The following is a 25,620-nucleotide window of genomic DNA, read 5'->3' as shown; positions in this document are numbered from 1 at the left end:
CTTCAGATGGCAAAACAAACAACTGCTCAATTTCCACATATTCCTGAGGCCTTTTGCATCAATCCCTCAAAAAATTCAATTTCAAAGCTCTGGACAGAAATGGCTCATAGTTTCCTCTCTTCCTCAGGCAATGTGATGATAAAATGTATAATTCTTTTCACAAAACAGCAATGAAATATGCTCCAAAGTAGTACATTTGTACCATTTTTTTGTTAGATTCGAAAGAGGAATACTGTGCTATTTGTGGACTACAAGAACTTCCACGAAGCAGGGGGAGAGGAGCAGCAGCCATTGACTGGGTAAATTTCAGGGTGTTAATGTGAGAGTGTTTAAAACTCATGACTGGTAACCATAAGGTTGCTGGTTCAAAGTTGCATAATCATTGAGCTATGAGCCATCACCATTCTGGTCTTAAGCTAGACAACCTATAGTTGCTGCAATGGGAATGCTCTTCCAGTAAATGTACAATAACTGGTGTTAGATAAAAGCATCTGCTTTTGATTACTTGAAAAAAAAAACCACTACTTAACATAAATGTTATCATTGAGTTTAATAGATTTATAGGGATACAAATATCTGTATAAAAAGTACTGGACATTTACTCGCAAAAACAAGTCTTGTGCTATATGAAGAATAATATTCTGAGTGTTTTACAGTTGGTTTCATGTCTCTAGGTCAAATGGTCATTGAGTTTAATAGATTTATAGGGATAATTGAATCTGTATAAAAAGTACTGAACATTTACTCCCAAAAACAAGTCTTGTGCTGTATGAAGAATAATATTCTGAGTGTTTTACTGTTGGTTTCATGTCTCTAGGTCAAACAGTCATTGAGTTTAATGGAATTAGAACATAACAAACATTTACACTACTATATTTATTTGAAAACATATAGAATGTAAATTCCACAGACAGAGCCTTGTGTCATGAAAGAGATATTTTTAACAACATTTCGTATTTGTTTGATGTCATAATATCAAATGGTTAAATTGTTTAATTGATTTATATTGCTAATAAAATTGATATGAAAAAAAGATATATATATATATATTTTTTAATTCAGCTTTGCCCTAGGCAAAGAAAACCTATTCATGCATTTCCAAGTTGGTTTGGCTTGAACTTTTGATAGGCGCAGAGAGTATAATGGGTATTGTTGCGAATGTCAAACGAATGTCAAATATAAAACTAACTTTACCGCACTCATTCAGAATGTGGTTCACAAGAACCAGCATGGAGGCCTTGCTGTTAATTTCACTAATACTGGTTTACAAAAATTTTCAATTTCCGAATGTGGAAGTTTAGAGAGATGAAGTTTATGTCGAAAAATCGATCCACTCTCTGGTGGACACACAGTGAAGCCTGAGGCAAATGGGAAAGCTAAGGCATTGTGAGAACTCCTTTAACATATTAAATAGAAAGATTTTTTAAAGGACAATAAATAAAGGTGAGGTAAATCTATTATGTAAGAGAATTAAATATCAGAAATATATCAGCAAACTCCCATTATGTTCTTGTATTTTCTCTCTCTCTCTGCCTTTTCAGCACGAAAAAAGTCTCCTGTCATTGGTCAGTTTTTTTCGTGCTCAATTTTACTGTATTTGGATTTACAGTAAATAAAAAATGCTGTATTTTAATACCAATCAGAGTATATTTACCCATAATGCAACTGTGAAATACAATAGCATACTGTGTAATCACTCCACAGTAATAAACTGTTCATAATACAGTAAAATACTGCCTGATTTACAGAAATTGCTAACAGTGTGGGAATAATTCTATATGGTTTTCAGCCCCAACTTAATTTTCAATAGATGTGGTGGACTTAAATTTTTACATTCCTGTGATTTCAAATGCACTAAACTCTCTATTAAACTGTCCAGTTTTCATAAACAAGCTCTAGAAACATGGAAATTAAGTCTACAAACATAATTTTTCTCCACACTCATGCATTATTTGGAACGATCAAAACATTTGAATCAAAAACAAGACTATATTTAAGAAAGACTGGTTCGACAAAGGCTTATTTTTTGTTGTAGACTTATTAAATCATTCTGGTGATGTACTGTATAATTACAGTGAATTAATTTATATGTTTGGGATAAATGTACATCTAAAAGAATATTTGAAATGTTTTCATTGTATTTCCTCGAAACTACTTCATCTCATAAAAGCAGAAAATATGTATAAACCTAGTTGGTTCACTTCCAGGTCTTACTGTTGAAGGCATTGACCTCGGGGATAAAATAAAATAAAATAAAAACTTGTATATTAGAAAGATCTTAACCAAAGATACAAGTCTCTTCTCTAGTGCTGTTATGAAGTGGAAGCAAGATTATCCTTTGCTTTCTATTCAGAATTTGTGGTAAGACATTAATGAATATGTAATTCCAAACAAAGTTAAAGAGATTCATTTTAAAGTAATAAATCAATATTATCATGTCTTTATTAGTAAATTTGAGAAAGATGGAATCAGAAACAATCTCACAACTATTTTATACTTCAAAATCAAAATAATTTTGGTCTCAAGTATTCCTAATATATATATATATATATATATATATATATATATATATATATATATATATATATATATATATATATATATATTTGAGGTTTTTCATAATGTGTTGCCCCGCCCCGTTCTTCAAGCTGCAGCCAGGGAGACTTGCCGCTTCCCGCGACGCATTGACTGTGGTCTTGTTTTTGGATTGTGATGCCGGTTCTTTGGCGATTGACAACACAATTAAAATTCTAGCCTTGTTTGGGAAATATCATCACATGTCGCTCCGCCCACAACCTACTCTCATTGGCTCGTTCATCTTTCATAGACATACATGATAGATGTTGTCATCGTTGCCGGTGTTATCATTGTTTGAGAGAAATGTAATAGTTGAGCCAAACAATTTGATTATAGTGTACGGAAGCTCTGAACCGCACGGTGAAAAAAAAAAGAAAAAAAAACGAGTGAAACATTTTTTTTTTCTCTCTTCAAAAAAATAACTCCAGTTGTTACATGACAACTAATGCCATATCAAACATATATACCCTGATTTTTGTCTTGATTAAGGTTTGCAAACCCTTAAATAAATAATAAATGTTTTATTCAGCTATATAGCAACAGAGAAAGCATTAAAAGCATAAGATTACATGTTTACTGATTGTGGCACCTGGTGGCCAAGGTTGGTACCGCATGCATTTTTTTGAAGAGAGAAAAAAAAATTTGAAGAGGAGAAAAAAAAGAGAAAAAAAAATTAGGAAGAGAGAAAAAAATTAAGACTTAGGCTCAGGAAGGAACAGAGACACTCTCTCTCTTTTTTTTTTTTTCACTCTTATTTATTTATTTTTTCACTCTTATTTTTATTATTATTTTTTTTTACCCGCGGTTCAGAGCTTCCGTAATAGTGCTTGTATGTGATATTATATCCTAAATTCCATGGATTATATCCTACGTTAAAAGTGAGGAACAAATCGGGATTTAAAGGCTGAAACTGACGTGAAAATGTTCTTAAACAAATACCAACTAAGAAGCATGTATGAAGCATGTGTTCATTGTGATCATGCACCGTCAATACAGTATTAACAGTAAATTATATAAGCATCATGCAGTATGCCTTATTTTCTGCTGTAACAGACTATTCATTACCTGCCGTTGGTTTCTGTGTGCAGGTCAATTAGAATTTTTAGGCCGAAGAGATAACGGAGCACACATTTTTGGAGCGAGGAGGAGAGATAATCGTTAACAGTCCTTCAAAGAAATCAATATGATTTCGATGTTGATATAGAATACGAGTTAAAGCATTGCAACTATCTCAAGAACGGATGAACAATTTTCATCAATTCATCAGCCTCTTGTTTACTATTGTTGAGGGCATAAATTAAAATGACTAAATTCCTCAAATGCAGCATAATAGATCGAGCAGATACAGACGGCGTGCATAAAGCAAACTTGGGCAATGAATGAATCTATTAATAATTATGCAAAATAATCATTCACGATGATGAGCTGTTATGGCAGAAACCGGGAGAGTAAAACTGCATACATTGCTGCTCTCGGTTTTTTCGAGAACTGCCAATTGCACACAAGCACATGCCTTATGAATGAATGAATAAATTATTATTAATTATGAATGAACGAAAGAACGAACAAACAAACAACATGTGTATTTGTAGTCTGTCCCACAATATTACGATATTTGAACACACGTTTATATTAAGAATTATTACGTCTTTAAAACTTTTTGAAGAATTAGAGTGTAATTTATAGTTAATTTACAGAAGATGGTTGGTTTTCATAACCCATATGTCGGGTGCATTTGCATCAGAACTAATAACAATTCAATAACAATTGCGTGTGTGTGTGTGTGTGTGTCATATATATTAAAATGTTTATATTACAACAATTCTAGTACTTTTTTTTTCATATATATATATATAATTTTATTGTTAATGTAATTCATTTATCTAACCATGCGTTATAATGAAGGCTTTGTGAAATTGCAACTTTTTGTGAATGACAGCAGACACACTTTTGTTCATCATTCCATGCGACTCAGTCCTGCTAAATTTGTTTGAAATGACACGTGAGGTACAACACAAAGTCATATCACTTACGAGATATAGCACTAAAATTAATATTATCTTGCTAAATAATTGTAACACTGACTACAACCGCATTAATATTAGAGTTGAATCTTCGCCATAGTAGGATTAGTAAGTTTGCCCTCCGCTCATTTTCAGACTAAAACAACAACATGCTGCTGCATGCTCAGTCTGACTCCTACTACATCTGTGTGCAAAGAACTGTGAGGTACAACACAATTTCATATCACTTACGAGCCACAGCACTATAATCAAAATTATACGCAAAATAAACGCATTTCCTATCATGAACACCTATAAAAGATGACCGAGCCAATGAGAGTAAGTTATGTGTTGCCCCGCCCCGTTCTTCAAGCTGCAGCCAGGGAGACTTGCCGCTTCCCGCGACGCATTGACTGGGCGGGGCCTGTTTTCAGACGCAGGCACATACCAAAGAAGATGGCGGCGGTGGGCTCTGCCAAATCCGCTGGATTGGGGCAGGCAGACAAAACCAGGCCTTGCGCTCCTGCTGCTCCTCTGACTCTGGAGGAAGCTCGGTGTCCCGTGTGCTCAGAGATACTGCTGGAGCCTGTAACGATGCCATGTGGACACTCGGTGTGCCTGCATTGCTTCCAGCGGACGGTGAAGTTGATCAGTTTATGCTGTCCGCTGTGCCGGCTGCGAGTGTCCAGCTGGGCCCGTAAACAGTCCCGGGAGAAGAGCCTGGTCAACACTGAACTCTGGGAGCTGGTTCGGCTCAGTCACCCGGAGAGATGTAAGCGGAGGATGGAGCAAAGAGATGGAGAGACCGCGGACGATGGTCAGTATGCGTTGACAGATTATATAATCTTTAGTTTGAAGTAAATTACTTTTTAAGGGTAACTCGATAACTTAAGTGGCAAATTAATCTAAATTTGTAACGTGAATCTGAAAACTGTTTTGGGGCGTTCACAAAGGACGCGTTCTTGAGTTACGTCTGTGCTGTTTTTTTTATTAATTTATTTTGACAGTTGTGTCGTAACTGCCACGAGCGTTGCGTTATCAAGGTGCCGTGTCAAGTAAAAAAAAAAAAAAAAATGCAACTTTTCGATATACGTTTGAACCCTCTGCCTACTATTGTGCTCCGTTTTACAATTTTGAACGTAAAACATGTCTTGTGTGAACGACCCCTTACTGATTTTAGCGGATTAAATGTAATTAAAACATTATTCGACTTGGTAACGTGCTACAGTACGTTTAAATGACTAGTAAATCCGAATTTGTCATGCGAATCTAAAAAAATAAATAAAAACAGGATATTTTTCTTAGTCTGTTTATGAAACAGTTTGTTAACAGGACAGTTTTTTAAATGTATTTATTATTATTATTATTATTATTATTATTATTATATTTTGCAATACATCTTATTTTATTGTCTTATTTGCGCAGTTGTGTAGTTTTCATGCAGTTTGTAAACTTGATCTGTTGCTTGGACAGATTGTAACTTGTCCAGGCATTTGTGTGTCCAGTGGGAGGAGTTAGTGGAAGAACTGAGATTTCAGAGGGGATCAAAGTGTTCATTGTGTGAGTTGGCTTTGGTGTTAGGAAAAGGGAAGGGGCCACTTGGGTAAATTTTTAAAGAGCTGATAACCTTTTATCTTTTTTTAATTGCTAATCTTTTTTTTTTTTTCTGTTAGAAATTTTTCGTGCACCTGTACCCATTCATAAGTCTGGAGAAATGCGTCAAGAGTACGATAAACTAAAAATCAAGGTAAGTTACATAGGTATTATTAAACTTATGAGTTTTTTTCCACATCTGATATTTACATTCGCTTGGATTTATAAAATAGCACCATTGTAATGCTATGTTTTTATATACAAACCAAGGTAATCCCATTTAGAACCATGCCATTCTTTAAAGTATTTTATGGCACATTTCCACTGCACCTTATGGTTCGACTCGACTCTGCTCGCTTTACTTTTCTGATCTTGCTTTTCCACTGCAGTTTAGTGCCGCCTCAACGTGGGTGGGATTATAGGCTGATCGTCATAGTTGCGCCGCCTCTACTGCCATGACATCATCTTAAACGCGACACAAAATTACTGACCATAATAACACGACCGCTAGCTGTTAGCTACTAGCTCATTGTGCTGCATAAAGCAGTTGTTGCATGGTGATTTTACACAAGTGTAACAGTTAAATTGGCCTGGTTGTTTTAGAAGCAAGCTTTCCAGTAGCTGGTCAGCTAAATAAAGTGAAGCTTTCAAGCAGAATATAGAGTTAACGTACCATCGTGGACTCCAACAACGCAGAGTCCGGGGCACTCTCCCTCCCATTGCTCGCCGGTCTATTGCCATAGATAGCGTCCATTTGGTCGAACCACTTCCACTTTCTTCTGTTTGAACCACTCCGGCTGTTGTGGTCCTTGATGGTTCTGTAGTCACTTTTAAGTTTCTTTTTCTTTTTTGTTCTTTTTTTTTTTACTTTCCCCTACACTGTTGGTAGGTCCGGTGGTAGCCGTGTGCGGCCAACAGCTGAGACACTTCCTGAAATACTTTTTTGTGTCGTTTCGTTTGTCGCTAACGAGAGGAACGTCTGCACCTCGTTTATTGACCACGGCGTGGTTTTGCGCACAGCCATTTCTTTTTACAATTCGAAAGTCGCGTGAACAAACGATATTGCTGTCGCTGTTGCTAACTTTAAAACTAGCGGGTTGACGTCCCGTGCCGCAAATCCAGTGATGCTGGTAGTGACGAATCTCTCTGAACAATCAGTGATCTGCAGGGTTTTGAAGTCACATTTAGTATCGGCTCAGCTTGCTTGGAACCTCGACCAAGGTGGTACAAAAAAAAAAAAGTATCAGGTACTATCCACAGTGGAAAACCCCCAAAAAGTGAGCAGAGTCGAACTGTACCGTGCAGTGGAAAAGCCCCATTAGAGTACCATGTAAATACCATAGTATATGAATATACCATTGTACCACCACGGTATATTTTCTGTAAGGCAGAGGCTATTTGCACCAAGTGCAAAAAGGGATTAAGCCATTTACATGAAGTGTGTTTACACTTAAGTGTAAATAGCAACAAAATGCATCATTGCACTAAGTGCAAATAATGTTAGATGCTATTTGCACCCTGGTAAAAATAGTGGCAGATACTATTTGCAGTCTTTATTAAATGTAGTGATGCCCCTATAAATATACAGTATAGGGGCATCACTACAGAGTGTTTATTGTGTTTATTTGGAGTCCCACAGACACCCTACAGGCTTACACCAACCCGTAACCCCTAAACCTAACCCAAACCTTGCCTTATAAAAATTAACCATAGTTTTACTACAGGAACCACACTATCACCATGGTATTTTGTAATAAAATCATACTAGCCACAAAATTAAACATGGTTACTATATTAACACCATATTACTGTAGTAACAACATGATTAATTGCATTAAATCTGTGACTTCTGCCAAAAACATGGTTACTACAATATTACTATAGTAAAACCATGGTTAATTTTGACCCGAATCAAACCTTTCTCTCAACTCCCTGACCTTCTCTGTGACAAAATAACTGCGAGGGAATCAATGTTTGTATTTATTTTGTTTACTATTATAGCTAGTATTGAAGGAAATATGAATAGTGTATACAGGAAACAGGATGGGAAAAAGATGGAAAAAAAGGCGGAATCGAACCCAGGTCGTCCGCACTAATAAAAGCACACCCACACTATCATTACATCCCAAGCTACTGCAGCAACACTAGGCGTGCAGTTTGTCTACATTTTCAGAGTTTCCACCAGACTTTTGCCGTGGAAATAGCCACGCTGTGTTGCAGGTGCTATTTATACCTATTGCAACTTGCAAGTAGTCAGTCTGTTTCTGTAGTAGTAGTAGATGATGCCCAGGACTTATTTGATTGACAACACATTGGTGTCCATTCTGTAATCAAGCTTGTCAATCTGTCCTGTTCTTACAGGATGCGTTCTTGTGTTCCATCTGCGCTCATTTTAAATGTAGTTCTATGTACATAGACAACAATTAAATACATAGAATTAAATGAAAATACATATGCGTCAGACGGTCTTCAGTGTCAAAAAAGCATCATTTTTAAGGCGCTGTGTGAAGTTAAAAGTAGTTTAACTTTGAAAATTGCGTCTCGAGATCCCTGCATTTTGCTGTACTTCGTCCAGCTGTCAGGAACGCTTCCTGTGTGACCAACACTCGTTCTGTGGCTGCGCTGCTTGTGAGGTTTGAATAGGTGCACTGACTGCCCCCTACTGACACGACTCGTAAAAACACAAAGTTACATGTACTTCGAGCTTGATTGACTCTGATGGTAGGAAAATACGTACTTTTATAATGGAATTTGCATGCAGATCATGAGGCATGATTATTTTTTGAATGCATTATTTTTTATATAATTAATCACACTAACGTTAAATTGGCAGCCCATTTTATAAAAAAAAAAAAAAAAAACTTTCAAAATGTTGTCACACATTTGTTATAACATTAAATTTCAGTAATAAAAGTACATTAAACACAATCTCTCATCAGGGTGGAGGCGGTGATGATACTGAGGAGAGAAAGAAAAAACACCCTCTTCGCAGAATGGATGAGTGTGGGATGCTGAAGCATTGTCAATATCCTGTACGTTTTAGACTTTTCCTTTTTGTTACCTACTTGGGTTGAAACGTACACATGTACAGTTAATTCATATGCTTTGGGATCATAAGTTATTATATTTCTGTATTTAAATATTGGTAAGAGCTGAGTGACTGTTGATTATCCCTCTCACAGTAGTTGCTGTGTTTCAGTTCTGTGGAGTCTCAGATGCTGAGAATGAAGAGCCCGTTGGAAAGAGGACCAGACATGTTTCAGCATTTGTACGAAAAACAAGGTGCTCCCTTGATTGCAATAGAGGGTATTACACTTTGTTTTTTACATTTAATCATTTTATGATCAGATTTTAACCAGTTATTATGAGTAGCCGATAAATATGGGTTTTTCAATTGTTGATACCGATATCCAGAGAGCAGGGTGGCCGATTAATCTGACTGATATATAGTTCTATCACGATTTATTATATTGTAATGTCTGCATTTTGAAGTAAAGCTTACCCAATGTGACTTAAATTTTGATGCTTTCCTCAACAAACTGTTTTCTGACAAAAATAAACATCCATTCCATCATTGTGCTGCATTCCAGTTGCCTTCATAGCAGTGCAGTTCAGAGGAGCAGGAGCTGTACTGACTCTGAGGATGGCAGAGGAAAAAACAGAGGTCATGTACATTCCAATGTTCCTGAAAAGGTATGGCATTTCAGTTACTTCTTAGATGATTGTCATTTATCACACAAATTAATCCAAAGTGACAAAGTATAGTTATTACAGGAACAATCCCCCTAGAGCAGGGGTTTTCAAAGTCTTGGACAGTAAGACCCCCCCTCAGAGAAAATTTTACAAGACCCCCCTTATATATATATATATATCTCATTTAGAGCATTTCTTTTCAGAAAATGACAACTGGTCAAAATAACAAAAAAGATGCAGTGTTTTCAGACCTCGAATAATGCAAAGAAAACAAGTTCATATTCATTTTTAAACAACACAATACTAATGTTTTAACTTAGGAAGAGTTCAGAAATCAATATTTGGTGGAATAACCCTGATTTTCAATCACAGCTTTCATGCTTCTTGGCATGTTGGGTGACTATGCCACTCCTGGCACAAAAATTCAAGCAGCTCGGCTTTGTTTGATGGTTTGTGGCCATCCATCTTCCTCTTGATCACATTCCAGAAGTTTTTAGTGGGGTTCAGTTCTGGAGATTGGGCTGGCAATGACAGGGTCTTGATCTGGTGGTCCTCCATACACACCTTGATTAACCTGGCTGTGTGGCATGGACCAGGATAACCTTGTACATGGCTTGATTCATGCGTCTTTCACAAAGATGAATCTGCCCGATTCCAGCCTTCCTGAAGCACCCCCAGATCATCACCGATCCTCCATCTGGTCGTATAAAAATGGATATGAACTTGTTTTCTTTGCATTATTCGAGGTCTGCAAATAAATGCTCTAAATGACAATATTTTTATTTGGAATTTGTGAGAAACGTTGTCAGTACTTTATAGAATATTACAAAAATGTTCATTTTATTCAAACACATACCTATAAATAGTAAATCCAGAGAAACTGATAATTTTGAAGTGGTCTCTTAATTTTTTCCATATATATATATACAGGTGCATCTCAATAAATTAGAATGTTGTGGAAAAGTTCATTTATTTCAGTAATTCAACTCAAATTGTGAAACTCGTGTATTAAATAAATTCAATGCACACAGACTGAAGTAGTTTAAGTCTTTGGTTCTTTTAATTGTGATGATTTTGGCTCACATTTAACAAAAACCCACCAATTCACTATCTCAAAAAATTAGAATATGGTGACATGCCAATCAGCTAATCAACTCAAAACACCTGCAAAGGTTTCCTGAGCCTTCAAAATGGTCTCTCAGTTTGGTTCACTAGGCTACACAATCATGGGGAAGACTGCTGATATGACAGTTGTCCAGAAGACAATCACTGACATCCTTCACAAGGAGGGTAAGCCACAAACATTCATTTCCAAAGAAGCTGGCTGTTCACAGAGTGCTGTATCCAAGCATGTTAACAGAAAGTTGAGTGGAAGGAAAAAGTGTGGAAGAAAAAGATGCACAACCAACCGAGAGAACCGCAGCCTTATGATTGTCAAGCAAAATCGATTCAAGAATTTGGGTGAACTTCACAAGGAATGGACTGAGGCTGGGGTCAAGGCATCAAGAGCCACCACACACAGACGTGTCAAGGAATTTGGCTACAGTTATCGTATTCCTCTTGTTAAGCCACTCCTGAACCACAGACAACGTCAAAGGCATCTTACCTGGGCTAAGGAGAAGAAGAACTGGACTGTTGCCCAGTGGTCCAAAGTCCTCTTTTCAGATGAGAGCAAGTTTTGTATTTCATTTGGAAACCAAGGTCCTAGAGTCTGGAGGAAGGGTGGAGAAGCTCATAGCCCAAGTTGCTTGAAGTCCAGTGTTAAGTTTCCACAGTCTGTGATGATTTGGGGTGCAATGTCATCTGCTGGTGTTGGTCCATTGTGTTTTTTGAAAACCAAAGTCACTGCACCCGTTTACCAAGAAATTTTGGAGCACTTCATGCTTCCTTCTGGTGACCAGCTTTTTAAAGATGCTGATTTCATTTTCCAGCAGGATTTGGCACCTGCCCACACTGCCAAAAGCACCAAAAGTTGGTTAAATGACCATGGTGTTGGTGTGCTTGACTGGCCAGCAAACTCACCAGACCTGAACCCCATAGAGAATCTATGGGGTATTGTCAAGAGGAAAATGAGAAACAAGAGACCAAAAAATGCAGATGAGCTGAAGGCCACTGTCAAAGAAACCTGGGCTTCCATACCACCTCAGCAGTGCCACAAACTGATCACCTCCATGCCACGCCGAATTGAGGCAGTAATTAAAGCAATAGGAGCCCCTACCAAGTATTGAGTACATGTACAGTAAATGAACATACTTTCCAGAAGGCCAACAATTCACTAAAAATGTTTTTTTTATTGGTCTTATGATGTATTCTAATTTTTTGAGAGAGTGAATTGGTGGGTTTTTGTTAAATGTGAGCCAAAATCATCACAATTAAAAGAACCAAAGACTTAAACTACTTCAGTCTGTGTGAATTGAATTTATTTAATACACCAGTTTCACAATTTGAGTTGAATTACTGAAATAAATGAACTTTTCCACGACATTCTAATTTATTGAGATGCACCTGTATATACATTGGTGTGAAAAAGTGTTTGCCCCCTTCCTGATTTCTTATTTTTTGCATGTTTGTCACTTAAATGTTTCAGATCATCAAACAAGTTTAAATATTAGTCAAAGATAACACAAGTAAACACAAAATGCAGTTTTTAAATGAAGGTTGTTATTATTAAGGGAAAACAAAATCCAAACCTACATGGCCCTGTGTGAAAAAGTGTTTGCCCCACCTGTTAAAACATAGCTTAACTGTGGTTTATCACACCTGAGTTCAATTTCTCTAGCCACACCCAGGCCTGATTACTGCCACACCTGTTCTCAATCAAGAAATCACTTAAACAGGACCTGCCTGACAAAGTGAAGTAGTCCAAAAGATCTTCAGAAGCTAGACATCATGCCAAGATCCAAAGAAATTCAGGAACAAATGAGAAAGAAAGTAATTGAGATCTATCAGTCTGGAAAAGGTTATAAAGCCATTTCTAAAGCTTTGGGACTCCAGAGAACCACAGTGAGAGCCATTATCCACAAATGGCGAAAACATGGAACAGTGGTGAACCTTCCCAGGAGTGGCCAGCCGACCAAAATTACCCCAAGAGAGCAGTGATGACTCATCCAAGAGGTCACAAAAGACCCCACAACAACATCCAAAGAACTGCAGGCCTCACTTGCCTCAGTTAAGGTCAGTGTTCATGACTCCACCATAAGAAAGAGACTGGGCAAAAATGGCCTGCATGGCAGAGTTCCAAGACGAAAACCACTGCTGAGCAAAAAGAACATTAAGGCTCGTCTCATTTTTGCCAGAAAACATCTTGATGATCCCCAAGACTTTTGGGAAAATACTCTGTGGACTAACGAGACAAAAGTTGAACTTTTTGGAAGGTGTGTGTCCCATTACATCTGGCATAAAAGTAACACCGCATTTCAGAAAAAGAACATCATACCAACAGTAAAATATGGTGGTGGTAGTGTGATGGTCTGGGGCTGTTTTGCTGCTTCAGGACCTGGAAGACTTGCTGTGATAAATGGAACCATGAATTCTGCTGTCTACCAAAAAATCCTGAAGGAGAATGTCCGGCCATCTGTTCGTGACCTCAAGCTGAAGCGAACTTGGGTTCTGCAGCAGGACAATGATCCAAAACACACCAGCAAGTCCACCTCTGAATGGCTGAAGAAAAACAAAATGAAGACTTTGGAGTGGCCTAGTCAAAGTCCTGACCTGAATCCTATTGAGATGCTGTGGCATGACCTTAAAAAAGGCAGTTCATGCTCAAACCCTCCAATGTGGCTGAATTACAACAATTCTGCAAAGATGAGTGGGCCAAAATTCCTCCACAGCGCTGTAAAAGACTCATTGCAAGTTATCGCAAACGCTTGATTGCAGTTGTTGCTGCTAAGGGTGGCCCAACCAGTTATTAGGTTTAGGGGGCAATCACTTTTTCACACAGGGCCATGTAGGTTTGTATTTTCCCTTAATAATAACAACCTTCATTTAAAAACTGCATTTTGTGTTTACTTGTGTTATCTTTGACTAATATTTAAACTTGTTTGATGATCTGAAACATTTAAGTGTGACAAACATGCAAAAAAAATAAGAAATCAGGAAGGGGGCAAACACTTTCACACCACTGTGTACATATATATACGCATACCCTGATCAGCCACAACATTAAAACCACGTGCCTAATATTGTGTAGGTCCCCCTAGTGCTGCCAAAACAGTGCCAACTTTCATCTCGGAATATGAGATCAGCATCTGAGATGCTATTCTTCTCACCACAATTGTGCAGAGCGGTTATCTGAGTTACCGTAGACTTCAGTTCGAACCAGTCTGGCCATTCTCTGTTGACCTCTCTCATTAACAAGGCATTTCCGTCCACAGAACTGCCACTCACTGGATGTTTTTTGTTTTTTGGCACCATTCAAAGTAAATTCTAGAGACTGTTGTGCATGATAATCCTAGGAGATCAGCAGTTACAGAAATACTCAAACCTGCACATCTGTCACCAACAATCATGCCACTGTCCAAATCACTGAGATCACATTTTTTCCCCATTCTGATGGTTGATGTGAACATTAACTGAAACTCCTGACCCATATCTGTATGATTTTATGTACTGCACTGCTGCCACATGATTGGCTGATTAGATAATCGCATGGATGATTGTTGGTGCAGGACGGGCTGGTTTGAGTATTTCTGTAACTGCTGATCTCCTGGGATTTTCACACAAAACAGTCTCTAGAGTTTACTCAGAATGGTGCCAAAAACAAAAAAACATACAGTGAGCGGCAGTTCTGCGGATGGAAACACCTTGATGATGAGAGGGGTCAACAGAGAAAGGTCAGACTGGTTCGAACTGACTAAGTCTACGGTAACTCAGATAACCGCTCTGTACAATTGTGGTGAGAAGAATAGCATCTCAGAATGGTATTCTGAGATGAGGGTTGGTGCAGTTTTGGCGGCACTATTATTCATATATATATATATATATATATATATATATATATATATATATATATATATATAATATTTATTTATTTGTATAAATAAATAATATAAATAAATTTATTTTTATTTATAAATAAATAAATATTTATTTATATATTTATATATAAATAAATAAATATTTATTTATATATATATATATATATATGCGTTATACACTGATGCATGATTAACAGCTATAAAGGTTTCTAATAATAATATGAATTCGTATTCTGCATTAGTTTTATTAAAATACAGATTTGTCCTCATGACAATGGGATTACTTAACAGTTTTTAGCCTATATTTGTGATAAACTCGCATCACATTTGCTAATCTCTGTCTCTGTGTGAAGCTGCATTTGTTACAAACACATAGAGACATATACAGACCCAATCATGTTGAACACGTAATAATGGACACGTGTGATTTTTATTACATATTTTCGGATTTTCTGCATCATAGATAAACTTGTGCAGCTGTTTTTCACTGAGGTGACAGAAGATGTCAGTCGCAACAGATGTTCTTAGTTAAAGGTTGTATTTGCTCACATCACTTACTATACATCATCAGCGAGCATCAGAACATAATTCTTACAATACGAATTTAAACATTTATATTTTGTATTATGCTTCATTTCATATATACATATATATATAAAATAAAAAAAAGTTACCGGCCAAATGGCGAGTTGACTACTCAAACTCCGGTATCGTTTCTCCCTTGATTTAACCCATCAACAGGCAGAATATGAATGAACAGAGGCAGAGCTTTATAATAGATATGCGAATGCATGGGACACCTTTTGAGCAGGGAAATTTCATAGATCAGCGTATTGTAAATTTGAGAGTGTGCATCCAGTTTTGAGGGAGAGCAAAGGACATCTGCGTGCGAGCGGAGGGATTCGCACTGGCGCAACCGGTACATGGATGCGCTCTCGCATGAAATGCATGTTGAGCTCTTGACATTAACAGTTTTATAACATAAACTGGACTATGATCTATTAAACCAATTATTTCCATTTATCTTCACAATACATTTTTATAGTATTTATTTATCTTTTGATTTCACTTGATGAATTTATCATAAATCTCCCCACCGCCCTGACATGCTCCGGGTTCTCAAAGTTTGAAAACCATGGCCCTAGAGCAACTTGGGGTAAATTGCCTTGCTCAATGGCACACTTTGTAGGGATTGAACTAGCAAACTTCAGATTAACAGCCTTTGGGACCATTCACATAGGACACAGGGCTCCAGACTGCGACTATATTGTTGCATTTTCCAACCATTTTTCTTAACAGCGTGATTAAACTTTGCAAGAGGTCGCACTGACGCGACTACAAAGTTGGCTGACTCTTGAAACCTCTATGAAAACCCCTAATGTGTCGGTGATTAAACTAGTTTAAAAAAGGCATCAGTAAGAACCTGATGAAAGAAAATCGTGAAAAAAATGTCTAACTAATTCCCACTGTCAGAGTATTTTAATTTAGCCCAGAATAAAAAAAAAGGTGTTAACGTTTTACAGATTACTTCTGTAATATCAGTAAATTTACAAAATTTCAAGATCAATGCTTTACTGTGAAGTGGGCATTTCAAAAAGTGGGACAAAATGTGCATTTTTATTGGAAATGCACTTATTTTTTTTTAATATTATTTGCTTTTGTCCCCAAATTCTCTCATCATTTTTACACGCTCTTGCCATCTCAAACACGTGTGACTTGCCTCTGTCAAACAAAAACATGTTTTAAAGAATGTCTGAGTATTTTCTCTCAATATACTAGTACTAGAACAATGCAGACACAATAACAAAGAATTATAAATGCAAACTACCACATACAGTTGAAGTCAGAAGTTTACATACACCTTAGCCAAATACATTTAAACTCAGTTTTTCACAAGTCCTGACATTTAATCGTAGAAAACATTGCCTGTGTTTTCAGGTCAATTAGGATCACTACTTTATTTTAAGAATGTGAAATGTCAGGATAATAGTAGAGACAATTATTTCTTTCAGCTTTTATTTCTTTCATCACATTCCCAGTGGGTAAGAAGTTTACATACACTTTGTTAGTATTTGTTAGCATTGTCTTTAAATTGATTAACTTGGGTCAAACATTTTGGATAGCCTTCCACATGCTTCTCACAATAAGTTGCTGGAATTTTGGCCCATTTCTCTAGACAGAACTAGTGTAATTGAGTCAGGTTTTTAGGCCTCCTTGCTTGCACATGCTTTTTCAGTTCTGCCCACACATTTTCCATCAGATTGAGGTCTGGGCTTTGTGATGGCAACTTCAATACCTTGTCTTTGTTGTACTTAAGCCATTTTGCCTCAACTTTGGAGGTATGCTTGGGGTCATTGTCCATTTGGAAGACCCATTTGCAACCGAGTTTTAACTTCATGGCTGATGTCTTAAGATATTGCTTCAATATATCTACATAATTTTCCTTCCTCATGATGCCATCTATTTTGTGAAGTGCACCAGTACCTCCTGCAGCAAAGCACCCCCACAACATGATGCTATCACCCCCATGCTTCACGGTTGTGATGGTGTTCTTCCGCTTACAATCCTCACCCTTTTTTCCGTCAAACATAACGATGGTCATTATTGCTAAAAAGTTCAATATTTGTTTAATCAGACCAGAGTACATTTCTCCCAAAAGTAAGATCTTTGTCCCCATGTGCACTTGCAAACTGTAGTCTGGCTTTTTTATGGTAGTTTTGGGGCATTGGTTTCTTCCTTGCTGAGCAGCCTTTCAGGTTATGTCGATATAGGACTCGTTTAACTGTGGATATAGATACTTGTCTACCTGTTTCCTCCAGCATCTTCACAAGGTCTTTTGTTGTTGTTCTGGGATTGATTTGCACTTTTCACACCAAACTATTTTCATCTCTAGGAGACAGAATGCGTATCCTTCCAGAGCGGTATGATGGCTGCGTGGTCCTATGGTGTTTATACTTGCATACTATTGGTTGTACAGATGAACATGGTACCTTCAGGCATTTGGAATTTACTCCCAAGGATGAACCTTTTTCTGAGGTCTTGGCTGATTTCTTTTGATTTTCCCATGATCTCAAGCAAAGAGGCACTGAGTTTGAAGGTAGGCCTTAAAATACATCCACTGGTACACCTCCAATACAGTAGACCTCCTATCAGAAACAAATTGTCTATAGGCTTGACAGTATTTTCTGTAATTTTCCAAGCTGCTTAAAGGCACAGTTAACTTAAGTGTATGTAAAATTCTGACCCACTGGAATTGTGATATAGTCAATTAAAAGTGAAACAATCTGTCTGTAAACAATTGTTAGAAAAATTACTTGTGTCATGCACAAAATAGATGTCCTAAATGACTTGCTAAAACTATAGTTTGGTAATATTAAATTTGTGGAGTGGTTAAAAAGAGTTTTAATGACTTCAACCTAAGTGTATGTAAACTTATGACTTCAGCTGTAGGTCACTGTGTAGATGCTTTAGTTTAGGTTTGACGCAGAAGTATAAATAGACCTTTAAAGTTTTTTCTGCCTAAAGTTTTATCCACTAGGCCACAGCTCACATATAGCAGGAAATATAAACTTTTGTTATAGTCTTTGGCAGTCTCCACAAGAGCATATTTCCAAACATACAGTTGAAGTCAGAAGTTTACATACACTTGGGTTGAAGTAATTAAAACTATTTTTTTTTTAACCACTCCATGGATTTCATATTTGAAAACTATAGTTTTGGCAAGTCATTAGAACATCTTCTTTGTGCATGACACGAGTACGTTTTCCAACTATTGTTCACAGACAGATTGTTTCACTTTTAATTGTCTATATCACAATTCCAGTGGGTCAGACATTTACATACACTTAAGTTATCTGTGCCTTTAATCAGCTTGGAAAATTCTAGAAAATGATGTCAAGCTTTTAGACAATTAGCCAATTAGCCAATTAGCTTCTGATAGGAGGTGTACTGAATTGGAGGTATACCTGTGGATGTATTTTAAGGCCTACCTTCAGACTCAGTGCCTCTTTGCTTGACATCATGGGAAAATCAAAAGAAATCAGACATGACCTCAGAAAAAAAAATTGTGGACCTCCACAAGTCTTGTTCATCCTTGGGAGCAATTTCCAAACACCTGAAGGTACCACGTTCATCTGTACAAACAATAGTATGCAAGTATAAACACCATGGGACCACGCAGCCATCATACCGCTCGGGAAGGAGACTCATTCTGTCTTCTAGAGATGAACGTAGTTTGGTGCGAAAAGTGCAAATCAATCCCAGAACAACAGCAAAGGACCTTTTGAAGATACTGGAGGAAACAGATAGACAAGTATCTATATCCACAGTAAAACTAGTTCTATATCATCATAACCTGAAAGGTTGCTCAGCAAGGAAGAATCCACTGCTCCAAAACTGCCATAAAAAAGCCAGACTATAGTTTGCAAGTGCACATGGGGACAAAGATCTTACTTTTGGGAGAAATTGACTCTGGTCTGATGAAACAAAAATTGAACTTTTTGGCCATAATGACCATTGTTATGTTTGGAGAAAAAAAGGGTGAGGCTTGCAAGCCGAAGAACACCATCCTAACCATGAAGCATGGGGGTGGCAGCATCATGTTGTGGGGGTGCTTTGCTGCAGAAGGGACTGGTGCACTTCACAAAATAGATGGCATCATGAGGAAGGAAAATTATGTGGATATATTGAAGCAACATCTCAAGACATCAGCCATGAAGTTAAAGCTCGGTCGCAAATGGGTCTTCCAAATGGACAATGACCCTAAGCATACCTCCAGAGTTGTGGCAAAATGGCTTAAGGACAACAAAGTAAAGGTATTGGAGTGGCTATCACAAAGTCCTGACCTCAATCTGATAGAAAATTTGTGGGCAGACCTGAACAAGTGTGTGAGCAAGGAGGCCTACAAACCTTGACTCGGTTACACCAGTTCTGTCTGGAGGAATGGGCCAAAATTCCAGCAACTTATTGTGAGAAGCTTGTGGAAGGCTACCCAAAACATTTGACCCAAGTTAAACAATTTAAAGGCAATTCTACCAAATACTAACAAATTGTATGTAAACTTCTGACCCACTTGGAATGTGATGAAAGAAATAAATGCTATTAATTCTAACTATAATTCTGACATTTCACATTATTAAAATAAAGTAGTGATCCTAACTGACCTAAGACCAGGAATGTTTTCTATGATTAAATGTCAGGAATTGTGAAAAACTGAGTTTAAATGTATTTGGCCAAGGTGTATGTAAACTTCTAACTTCAACTGTATTTCCAGCGTATCAGTCTTTCTTCATTCTCAGTGGTGCCACAATAAATATCTTCCCCCTCTCTAGGCTAACATCACTCATAGTTACAACGCTGGAATTCTTCTCTCCTCTGAGAACAGTAGGTCTTTCTCAGCACCGGTACTCAGCCTAGATAAGAGGCTCCACTGGCGGGGTGTCCACACCTCCTCTGCTTCACTCGGGCTTCAGGCTAAACCAGAGAGGTCCATTAGCCCCGAGAGCAACGATAGCATATCAGAAGAACTGAACCATTTTAAGCCAATCGTCTGCTCGCCATGCACTCCACCCAAAAGGTTGCCCGATGGGCGACTTTTGGAACCCACGATTGTAAAGTCAACACCTAGGAACTTGGCACGCAGTCTGCACAAGTCGACAAGCTACGAGGCCAGCCCCACCATCTTGCAGAAGTGGAAGCAAATTGAGGTGGATCGTCAGTGCATCAAAGTGAACTCTAAAGGAACCATCACAAGTCCGATCGCAGAAGATCTCTGTCTTAAACTGAGTACCGTTGAAGAGAGGGACATTCAACCCTGCAGCTGTGTTGTAACCAAGGACAACTTGCAAGATCATCATTGCATGTGCCGTGTAAGCACCGAAGAGTCTAAAAATCGGAAAGAAAAGCCTGTACTCTGGAATAAGCGATGGCTGGTTTTTGATCAGTGTAACAAAGAGGAAGGTACACAACCAGCTAGTGCTCTCACCAAATCGACAACACAAACTATTGCCGATACTCCAACCCCAAAGGGGGACAGCAGATTTGAAACACTTTGTAAATACGGACCATCAGGTGTGAGTGATCAGATGTTAGACAAGCATGTTGGACATTGTAATCAGGGTACTATAGACCCTGTGAACCTTATAAATGTGCCCACTACCAGGAGCTGTGAACTTATCAGACCTACCTCAAGAAGGGGCAAAAAGAGAAGCCACAAAACCAAACACTTAGAAGAGACTGTACAGTCAAAAATATCCAGGATACATTGTTGCAATGCCTGCAACAGATTTGATGATCTGTTTGTTCGACGAATTAATCAGGAAAAGGAGGACAGAGAACTGGCACTTAAGTTACAAAGACAATTTGATAGAGAACGTCAAAAAGTGGACAGGCACAAGACAAGTCATAACAAATATGTACTCCGGTCTTGGGCTACAAAAGATGTGACTGTAGAACACAATACACGCAGATCAGATAGAATATCCAAAAGAAATGAGCACTTTAACTGTAGTTGTTAAAAGGACCTACATTTATTGTAGTGTTTTATTTTAGCGATTAGTCACAAGTCACTAAAGTTTTCTTTTATTTTGGCAGAAAATAGGCTGGAGAATATTGTAATGCAAGATACATATTTACTTATTTTTCTTGTAATCTATCAGCTTTTCATCCCAAGCAACTTGCAATTCATCAGCAGAAACATTCCACATGGAGCAAAATTCGGGTTAAGTGCCTTTGTTCAAGGGCACGTGTTGGGTAAAGTACTCAAAATAATCCACTAAACTGATTAATTTAAGGAATGTTCCAGGTTTTATGAAAAGGAGGGACAAGTCAAAATAAATTTGTGTGATAATCAACATTATACCACAAATGCTGTCGATTGAGCTTAACTTGTATTGAACCTGGAACATTCCTTTAAGGCCAAAACATACTCTATGCAAGTATGTGAATGCAGATGCAAGCGCTTGGCCACCGCTTTGCCAATGGTCGGTCTGGTTGAACATGCTTACAAACCTCAGTACTCGAGGCGATAGAGTTACCGACAAATGCCTGTGCCATTAAACTGGATGTGTTGTCATTAGATAATTTGCTATACATATATTGACTTTAACTTACTTGCTCAGCAATATTCTCTTCAAACTGTTGCTTCATCACAGTAGTTGAGTTGAAAGAGAAAACACACCGTAGAAGCGGACAGTTCACTCTAATTTCGCTACAGCGTCCCATAGCAACGTTGAGAATGCAAGATGCGCCTGCGTTCACATACTTGCATAGATTATGCTTTGGGCCTTCATCAAAAAAGTCATCACATTAATGACTTTCTAAAACACTTCACAGAAAACGTTTTTTTTTTTTTTTTTTTTTTTTTTGCTCAATGTATTCAAAATAATGTCTATTTCCTTCTTGTTCATTATTGCATGCAATTCATGCACTCAGCACCACAGGTTTTGCCCTTACAATGGTGTATGCTTCAGCTGTCACAAACACAAAGAGACATGCATGTGAACATAATATGTTTTAAATTCTACATAATACTATTTTATAAATATGTAATCCAAGTAATGTACTTAAAACAGCCTGGTCTCATGAACATTACATGACTGTGGCAACATTTTTGCAGAACAAAAATAATGTGCCTTTTTACATTTCGCTGCAGGGGATGAAATGTCCAGTGGGGGCGCCAAAAGCGAGTGAAATGTTGTCATTATCAGACAAGGTTTTTAAGTTGAATATTAGATGGAGGTTGAAATTAGTAAAACGTACCTCCAAAATGAGCAAAAATTATAAATGAAAAGCTCATTTTCTAAAGCAACCATGTCATCTCATGACACTTCTATGACACCCTCGTCTCATGTTTAAGCTTGTGTGCTTGACTGGTCTCGAACCGCATACTTAAGGGTCCAAAGTCCAACACTCTATCAGGTGAGGCGCTGCGGAAGCAAATCACGTTGAAATAAGTGTGTAAATGTAGGTGAATCTGTAATGCAAGCATTAAAATATGTTGTTTTTCAAATGATGCATTATAGTAAGTGTTTCGATATCATAACATAGCAGTGTGTGAGTAACAGGGCGAAAAATAAGTGTTTACAAAGTCATAAGCCATTGTACTCATGATTTGTGTGAAAGTGAATCAAATGCACAGTTGTTGTAGCGCCTCTAGTGTTGATTTGACCAGGAAAATGTGACGAAACATAGAATGCGGCATGTAAAAGTCAGTTTGCAAAAAAGTAGTTATAGTAATGTGCATTCTGTGAGACTAGGTTGAAATAAAAGTAATTAAATTCATTGAAAATTAGTAACTATAATCTGATTAGTAGAATTTAAAATTGAATGCTGCTTTTGTCTTAATAATTATTAGATTACAGTAATTACAAAGTAATCAGATTACACCCAGCCCTGATGGTCATTCATGATTGTGCTCTCAGCAACTTTCCCATAGTGATCTGGATTTGAACCTGCAGTTTGTTTCTATCCAGCTTTGTTTATCTGTCATCTATGTCCAAACCCAAAAAGAGAGGAAACTAGCTCTATGTTGGTCTGAGGACAGAAAATATACAGTATAAAGAACTTTGAAAGGCTCTTTAGCATTTCAGTATTTCAAGTATGTTTAGTTTTTTGAGTCAGTAGTAGTACTCCTTACAGTCTCTTTGTTCTCATAATTACTCCACAAGAAGTCTGTTTGCATGTTTCAAAGAATATCATAGGAACGGAACAGAACAGAAGATGTTGTGTACAAAATGTAGCATAACCCTTTTAGCCCAGACATTGGAAAATTGATTTCTTTAAGCAGCCACCTTACATGAATCTAAAACATTTTCTTCATAAATGATTCATTGAGGTGGAAAAGAGTAAAATTGCAGCCCAAGACAAGAAATATACTCTATGCAAGTACATGAACGCAGATGTGAATGCTTGACCAAAATGTTGCAAGCACACTGTCACGTTGTTGTCATAAAGTTGGTGTGTTAATCTTTCGATGTTAAAATACTTTTATCCCCACCTAAAATGCAGAGAGAACTACAAGTAGCTGAGTCATTCATATGTTGATTGTTATGATAGTTGTTCTGACAGAGAAAAGTGACCTCAGAAGAAGACAGTTTACACTGATGCTCACTACAACGGCCATTACATCAATGCTGAGAGTGCAACGCATAGGTGCATTACAGATTGGGCTCTGACACATTTCAGAACACAACAGCAAGTAAAATCCAGCTTGCATAGCTAGAAGTGTTTGCTTTTGCATACGTGTTGAGTATTTTCCAGGCCTAACTAATATACGTTTTGTGTTAAGTAAAATAACTATAAAGTAGTTTGTTCTGTTGAAACCCTAAAAGACACTATGCGACAGTCAATGTTAGTCCTGATTTCTAAATGCAATTAGTTTTATTTGTTACATTTAATTTAAACTTTTGTATTTTAAACCTTTTTTTGTTTGTTTGTTTTTCTACAATCAGGAACACTTATCCATATAATTTAGATATCATAACTGTTTCTAAATATTACTGACTTGTGATTCAAGACAGTTTGAGAGGATGCAAATAAATGCATTTGGACACTTCTGTAAAAGCTTTGCATGTAACACCAGAATGAAAAATCTAGCTTGATTCGACAACAAGCAAAACAAATTGGTTAATTGTCTTTAGGATTTTTTTTTCTGTTATATTCGTTTTGAAACATTTTTAGAGTTTCTCAGTTTTTCATTTTTCAGCTTGATGTTCACCCACTGTGAAACACTACTCTGAAAGGCTGCTTTTTTCAACTTTCTTAAGCAATGTTTACTGAAGAGATCTATTTTGTGACTTGTGTCTGCCAAGCAAGCTTTAATCATGTTACTTTTGATGAAAAATTACACATTCACACAGACCATGTACATGCACATACATTTAATCTTGCTTTTCACCTTATTTTATTTTTATTTAGACAGGTCATTGTTTGTAATGTGCCAACATGGCTGGTTTCTGCAAATTGGCTATATATATATATATATATATATATATATATATATATATATATATATATATATATATATATATATATTTACAGGTTAATTTCATGATTTCATGTTCTATACAATTTTTCTGTAGACTACAAGATGTACTATTGAAAAGATAAAATACATTTTTATGCATTACTGTACTATTTTGGAAATATGACTCGCCTATATTGACACTGATGCAAAGACGTTATTGGGGATTGCAATTTTTGACTGGCTTTTAAAGCACTTGGATTGTCTTCCATTGTTGAAAGGTATTTGCTGGGTTTGAAAGAGAATGTTGTGTTATTTTGAAAATATAAATTCTGTGCAAGTGTAAAGCACACATATTTATTGGAACGGTACTTTGTGATAATGTCATTTTAAAAATATGGCCTTTCTAAAACACAGGATTGTCTGCTTTCAATCAATAAAAAACTATGTGCATACATTATCTATAACTGGCATTAAAGTAATGAAATAATGTAGCGTTCACTTTAAAGTTGATTTTTGCCTTTTTATGAAGTATTTAAAGCATTTACTTTGTATTTGACACATTTCATTAGATGCTCAGGATGAAAATGTGTTTTTGTTGTTTAAGTGAAATGCCTTGCTCTCTTTTGACAGTCTATTCAATGCTATTCATGATCAGCCCTATTCTTTTTCATTTTTATAACTTGACAATTCATATTTGCCAATCCCTCTCTGCATTTTTTGCCTTGTTTAACTTGAAGGAATTCACTGAAGAAAATTAAGATAATTATAATTATTTTTTTTTTTATCCAATTAATAAAACAAAATAAAAACTCAA

At 37.0% G+C, this 25,620-nt stretch overlaps 1 protein-coding gene across 3 annotated transcripts; it reads left to right on the top strand.

Moving 5' to 3' along the window:
- The first annotated feature begins 5,018 nt into the window (after positions 1-5,018).
- On the top strand, positions 5,019-25,620 carry rnf169 (ring finger protein 169). 3 transcript variants are annotated; one of them, XM_051680059.1, is made up of 7 exons: positions 5,265-5,397; positions 6,054-6,140; positions 6,254-6,327; positions 9,113-9,205; positions 9,373-9,479; positions 9,764-9,866; positions 20,173-25,620. In XM_051680059.1, exons 3-7 carry the CDS (start codon positions 6,295-6,297, stop codon positions 21,355-21,357), a joined length of 1,521 nt encoding a protein of 506 aa, XP_051536019.1. In that variant the 5' UTR covers positions 5,265-5,397; positions 6,054-6,140; positions 6,254-6,294; the 3' UTR covers positions 21,358-25,620. The 3 variants fall into 3 exon arrangements, with proteins under 3 accessions (XP_051536018.1, XP_051536017.1, XP_051536019.1); XM_051680058.1 differs by lacking the exon at positions 6,054-6,140 and having other exon boundaries at positions 5,019-5,397; positions 9,373-9,455; XM_051680057.1 differs by lacking the exon at positions 6,054-6,140 and having other exon boundaries at positions 5,019-5,397.

The sequence above is a fragment of the Myxocyprinus asiaticus genome, chromosome 39 (genome assembly GCF_019703515.2).
Source record: "Myxocyprinus asiaticus isolate MX2 ecotype Aquarium Trade chromosome 39, UBuf_Myxa_2, whole genome shotgun sequence".
Classification (NCBI taxonomy): domain Eukaryota; kingdom Metazoa; phylum Chordata; class Actinopteri; order Cypriniformes; family Catostomidae; genus Myxocyprinus; species Myxocyprinus asiaticus.
The sequence above is the reverse complement of the archived record's forward strand: the minus strand, read 5'-3'. Positions and strand labels throughout refer to the sequence as shown.